This window comes from Crocuta crocuta, unplaced genomic scaffold, assembly GCF_008692635.1.
Source record: "Crocuta crocuta isolate KB4526 unplaced genomic scaffold, BGI_CrCroc_1.0 scaffold143, whole genome shotgun sequence".
Lineage (NCBI taxonomy): Eukaryota > Metazoa > Chordata > Mammalia > Carnivora > Hyaenidae > Crocuta > Crocuta crocuta.
This window is the reverse complement of record NW_027529175.1, coordinates 3,483,611-3,489,371: the sequence shown is the minus strand read 5'-3', so window position 1 is coordinate 3,489,371 and position 5,761 is coordinate 3,483,611. Positions and strand designations below refer to the sequence as shown.

General features: G+C 64.3%; 1 protein-coding gene across 1 annotated transcript in view; it reads left to right on the top strand.

The window, feature by feature from the left end:
• The window catches only part of TTLL12 (tubulin tyrosine ligase like 12), a 30,265-nt gene extending 24,554 nt beyond the window's left edge, over nt 1-5,711 (top strand). Inside the window, exons 10-16 of the mRNA XM_077757891.1 lie at nt 58-252; nt 568-679; nt 1,429-1,580; nt 1,980-2,061; nt 3,803-3,871; nt 4,208-4,346; nt 4,726-5,711. Coding sequence (XP_077614017.1) covers nt 58-252; nt 568-679; nt 1,429-1,580; nt 1,980-2,061; nt 3,803-3,871; nt 4,208-4,346; nt 4,726-4,877 — 901 coding nt within the window. The 3' untranslated portion in view covers nt 4,878-5,711. The remainder of the gene's footprint in view (nt 1-57; nt 253-567; nt 680-1,428; nt 1,581-1,979; nt 2,062-3,802; nt 3,872-4,207; nt 4,347-4,725) is intronic.
• The last annotated feature ends 50 nt before the right edge of the window (nt 5,712-5,761 follow it).

Here is a 5,761-nt window from a genome sequence, read left to right as displayed (position 1 = left end):
CAGACCAGCCCCGGGCCCTTGCCTCCCTGAGCCGCTTGCATTCCCCTCGCCCTCCAGGAGGCTCAGCCAGGAGAGGCCCAACGTGCTGCTGAACCAGTTCCCCTGTGAGAACCTGCTGACGGTGAAGGACTGTCTGGCCGCCATCGCGCGCCGTGCAGGGGGCCCCGAGGGCCCAGCCTGGCTGCCCCGTACCTTCAACCTGCGCACCGAGCTGCCCCAGTTTGTGAGCTACTTCCAGCAGCGGGAGAGGCGGTGAGTCCCCCTCGAGGTGGAGACTCCTATATGCATCCAGTTCCTACAGCCCCACCCCCCCTCACCCCTCCCCTACCCCAGCCTGCTTCGTACCCACTGTGAGCAGGCTGCCGCCGGACTGTTCTCCACGCCCCTGCTCGAGCAAGCTCCTTCCTGCTCCCTGAGGTCCAGCCCCTGAGGTCCCCTCTGTGACACCTCCCACGGCTCCCTCCGGGAGGTTGGGTGCCCCTCCCTGAAGGCTGCCATGGTCCTGGGGAGGCTTTGCCTGGGAAGGTGGGGCCCGGGGCACAGCCCAGCCAACCCCTGTGCTCTCAGGGGCCAGGACAACCACTGGATCTGCAAGCCCTGGAACCTGGCCCGCAGCCTGGACACGCACGTCACCCGGAGCCTCCACAGCATCATCCGGCACCGCGAGAGCACCCCCAAGGTGGGCCCGGGGCTCCGCGGCCAGGGCCACTCTGTGTTGGAGCCTGTGTGTGGGCGGGTCCTGGGGTGGGGTCACTCGGCTCACATACCACTCCTTCTGCTGGCCTGGCGGCAGGGAAGGGCTGTGTGACTGTCCGGGTGAGATGGGGGAGCCCTTGGTCGGGGCTGCGCCAGATGCGTCTGACCTCTGAGTGCCCCAGGCCAGGGAGCCGCTGGGGGGCCCCAGACAGGGGTGCAGCAGGGACCCAGGGCACAGGGGGCAGCGTCGGGGGCATTCATTGTGAGACACGGGGCACCTGGGCGGAAGCCAAGGAATACAAATCCGCAGCCATAATCATGCCGACTCCCCATGCGCCACAGGGATGATTGCCGAGGGGATTCCTGGCGGCACTCGGGGAGTCGGCACGATTATGGCTGAGAATTTGTATTCGGTTTTCAAAACCTAAAACCTGGTGGGATCCTTTCCCTCAATTAAAGTGCAGATTAAGATACAGAATTTTCCGCAGCCTGGACAGGGTGTGAAAAAGCCCAGGAAGAAGCCAAGTGCAGGGTGCACGTCCCTCCGTGGACCCCAGGGTGGGAAAGGACCCGCTCCCGGGACCGGGACGCCCCTGTGTCCAGGACGTGGTGACCGAGCCCATAGCCGGGACTGACGGATGCAGATGGGGCGAGGTTGGGGTGTCTCCAGGCACTGGGTCCTGGCCCAGGAGAGGTGAGAGCCGCCCGCGACCCTGTGTCTGTGTCGTCTAGGTCGTGTCCAAATACATTGAAAGTCCAGTCTTATTCCTGCGAGAAGACGTAGGGAAGGTCAAGTTCGACATCCGCTACATCGTGCTGCTGCGCTCGGTGAAGCCCCTGACGCTGTTCGTGTACGACGTGTTCTGGCTGCGCTTCTCCAACCGGTAACTAGGGGGCTGGCTGGGGGTGGGCGACGGGCCCCCTCGCTCCCTCGGGGACCGGAAAGCCTGGCCCGCAGCTGCTCCCCCGCAGCGCGCCCGGCAGGCGGCCCTCGGATCTGGTAACCGGTGGGAGCGCTTGCCCTGCCTGCCTCAGCCACCGCCGGGGACGGTCCTTGCAGAACAGGCGCCGACCCCGGAGCCTCACAATGACGTCTCCGGCCCATCAGGGCGTCCTCTCAGTTGTTAGTTCATCGGTCACTCTGACCCAAGCTCTGTGGGGCCGTGGGGCCGCCCCCTCACACCGACGGGGCGACAGGTGTCCGGCAGGCTCGCTCGGGGCACTGTCCCTGCTCGGCGCGGCCACGCTCAGGACCCTCCTGTGTCTGTGCGCTCCTCCCGCAGGCCCTTCGCGCTCGATGACCTGGACGACTACGAGAAACATTTCACTGTCATGAACTATGACCCGGAAGTGGTGCTGAAGCAGGTAGACCCCCGGGAGGCGGGTGCAGACCCACACACATCGGCTTGTCTTCTGGGCAGGCTGTGTAGACGGTCAGAGGAGCTGACTTCGGGTACCGGCGTTAATCTCAGAGCAGCACCCCTGAAACTCTGTCTGAGGTGCCTGAGGCCTCCCGGGGCCCTACGGCAAGTCGGAACCTGGAATCATCCACTCAACACGAGGACGGCTGGGGGTGGGGAGGCACGGGGTGCATATCACATGCCCCCCCCAACCCCGCGCAGGCTGCTGCTGCTGGCCTGTGACCCTGCCTGGATCTTCCTTTCCCCGTGCTTTCTGGGCACCGGGAGCAAGGGGACATCCGGGCACAGCTCCCTTCGAGGTGAGGGCATCAAACCCTGGCTGGCCAGGTGGGCATAGCCTGGGCAGAGGCAGAGGCCGGCTCAGGGTGGAGGAAGGAGGGGAGGAGAGATAGACCACCTCGTGGGTTGTCCCAGACGCCCTCCCTGCCTGCGGGCTGGGCCACTGGCAGGTTTGAGGCGGGCAGGATGTAGGGCACACGCGCCTCTCCGCCCAAGGCCTGCAGGCGGCCTTCTCTTCCCTGCCTCCCACAGGGAGCCACCCTTCTCGATGGGGTGATGACCCTTCCCAGGCACATCCTTTCCGCCTTGAGTACATCCCGAAACCATTCAAAGGATTGCTTTGCATATGCTGCAAGAGTCTTTGTGTAAATGCTCTTGAGCAAATCCTGCTATGGCTTTTTTGTTGTTGTTGAGCATCGTGTATTTAGATCTATCGTTATTGCTAACTGTGGCTGGGGGCGTTCTGGTCCCTGGGATGGTCTCGTCCCTCACCTGCTCATAGACATTTAGGCCATGTGTGGCTTCCACGATTTGTAATCGAGCTGCATTGGACATGCCCGGAGACGCCTGGCCATGCCCCTCTCTTAGCCCTCCGGGGGGGCCGTGCCATCGGAGTGGCCTTGCCCACATGCACGCCCAGCCCAGCTGTTGCTTCTGGTCCTGGCCTGTGTTGACCACCGGCTTCTGGAACCCCAAGCCCTCAGCGGGACCCTAGGACGCAGCTGGAAAGTTGTCCCTGAGACAGCTGAGTGCCTACCTGTATATTGTGTGATGTCCCAAGGGTCCCATTTCCCCTGAAGTGCCTGTGTGTGGGACACATGTCTAACGGGATGTGAACTTTGGGCTTAGGGAACCCATCCTGGCTTATCCTTGCAGGAAGAAACCGGAGCCTCCTGCTGGCTCACGCAGGTGTGTTTTGGGTGAAGTCTTGGCCTGAGGAGGCCTGGGCCTCCCCAGGTACTTTAAGCTGGTACCGAGCAGTGAGCTCCGGCCTGTGCCCTGCAGATGCGGGTCCAGGCTCTGCCCCCAGGGCGCAGAGACCCGCATGGTGCCATGTCCATCGGGCCTTGCAGCCTGCTGACCCCTCGGCATTAAGCGTCTCACTTGCGCCTCGCGACAGCCCTGCAAATAAGTGCTGAGCAGGGAGCATCGTCCCGTTTTACAGATGGTGACGCTGAGGCTCCAACAAGTAAATCTGCTTGTCCTGAGTCACATAGTAAGATCCAGAGCTCAGACTGTCTCCTGCCTCCCATTTGTGCCCAGGGGCGGGGGTGCTGGATAGGCTGCTGGTGGCGACACGTGGCCCCAGCAAGTGTCAGCCTCCAAATTAAGGTGGGGCAGGCTTCCCCGCTCCCGGCCCAGTGGGGCGCCCGTGCACAGCGTGATGAGCCCTGTGTCTGTCACAGGTGCACTATGATGAGTTCATCCCTGAGTTTGAGAAGCAGTACCCAGAATTCCCCTGGAAGAGCGTCCAGGTGAGTCCCGAGCAAAGCCCCAGAGGCTGGGCCTCCCTCGCCCTCACTGGCGCGTGGAGGTCTCCGCCCCTCCCACTGAGACTGGGGAAGGAGACGGCGTGGGCTGCAGCCCTCCTCCCACTCTGGGCCTGTGGGGTGCTTGGGAGGGGACTCGGGGTGCTGTGGGGACAGCCCGATGGCCAGAAATTGCAAACCCGAGGGGACAGCCGGGACACAGTTGGAGCCACAGGCTGGCCTCCGCCTCCTAGAGCGACTGCTTCGGGAGCTTCTGTCCCCTTCNNCTGGTCCAGGCCTCAGAGCCGTGCAGCCCCCCAGCCCAGCCTCCCCTGCCCCCAGGGTGAGATCTTCCAGGCCTTCACGGAGCTGTTCCAAGTGGCATGCGCCAAGCCACCGCCCCTGGGCCTCTGCGACTATGCCTCATCCCGGGCTGTGTATGCCATCGACCTCATGCTCAAGTGGGAAGACCGTCCAGATGGTGAGGGCCCCCCCTGCCCTGTAATCCCAGCCACGCCCTCTCCACTTAGCCAAAGCCGATCATCCAGCCCTGCTTCCCTCCCCCTATCCCCCCACCCCACCCCGGTCGGTGCTCCTCAGGCTGTCCTTGGCCTCCCGTTCGCAGGGAGGTCTGGTCTGGGAGGCGCACCATGCAGGGGTGACGGCCTCCAGGGCAGAGCGCAGGCGGGAGGGCGGTGGGCTACGGTGTCCGGAAGGAAAGGGCCCTTGTGCCCCCTGCCAGCNGTGGGGTGTGCGGGCTCCTGGCCCCCTCCCCGAGCAGGCCTCCCCCCGAGCCCCAGCCCGCGGGCCCCCAGCCCGCCCTCCCGGGAGTGAGATGCCCTGTGCCCTTGTGCCGTCAGGGACCCGGGTGATGCAGCCCCAGATCCTGGAGGTGAACTTCAACCCGGACTGTGAGCGAGCCTGCAGGTACCACCCGACCTTCTTCAACGACGTCTTCAGCACCCTGTACCTGGACGAGCCCAGCTGCTGCCACGTCACCCGCCTGGCCTAGGAGCCCGCGGGCCCTTCTGCTGGTGCTCGCCAGCTGCTTCCAGCCTCAGCTGCCCGAGCTGCTTCTGCCCGAGCCTCCCCTTCCTCCCTGGGACCAGCCTCGCCTCTGAGCTGTGGTCCCAGCACCGCCTCTGGGGCCAGGGTCCTCCTCTGCCTCCTGACCGTGTCCCCTGGGGCCGAGCGCCAGGCCCCCCGTGCGCACTCCCCTCGCTGCCGTCTCTGCTCAGCCAGAGGCTTTTCCAAAGAGTTTGGTTCCTGGGCTGCTGTGTTTCTAGGGTGTTAGCGGAAGGCGGGTTCCAGGGAGCGAGCGAGGCGAGGCGTCCGCATGGACAGGTTTCCATGGCAACAGCTGTGGAGCCCAGGGGCCAGGCCTCCTCTTCTCCAGATGCTGCTTGTGCGTCATGGCTCCCCAGGGCAGGGCGTTGGGGTCCCACACTGCACCCCCGTGTCCCCAGAACACCTGGGAACCAACCTTCTTGCTCCCCAACCTCGACCAAAACCCTTACCAGCAGCTGCCCGGGCCGCCGCCTGTGGTTGCTCTCGCCTTTCCACTTGGCCGAAGCCGTCCTCCTCGCCTCCGGGCCCCCCGCAGGCCTCACCGGGCACCGCGGCGCCCCCCTCGCCCGACGTGGGCTGGGACGCCCTGACGAGGGGCCTCGGGGACCGGTGTGGGCGGCAGGGCACCAGGCAGCGGGTGGCCAAGAAAGACGACCGCACGGAGAACTTCATGTCACCGTCAGGTGTCGTCTTCCCCCGGAGTCTAGAGTCAAAGTGTTAGGTTTTTGTTAGTTTTTCATTTATGGAAGTAAATAGAAACTTCTTTTCCTTTCCACGATTTGGTTTCTGAAACCCGGAATCAGATGTCCGCGTGTCTGGTGTCGCCGC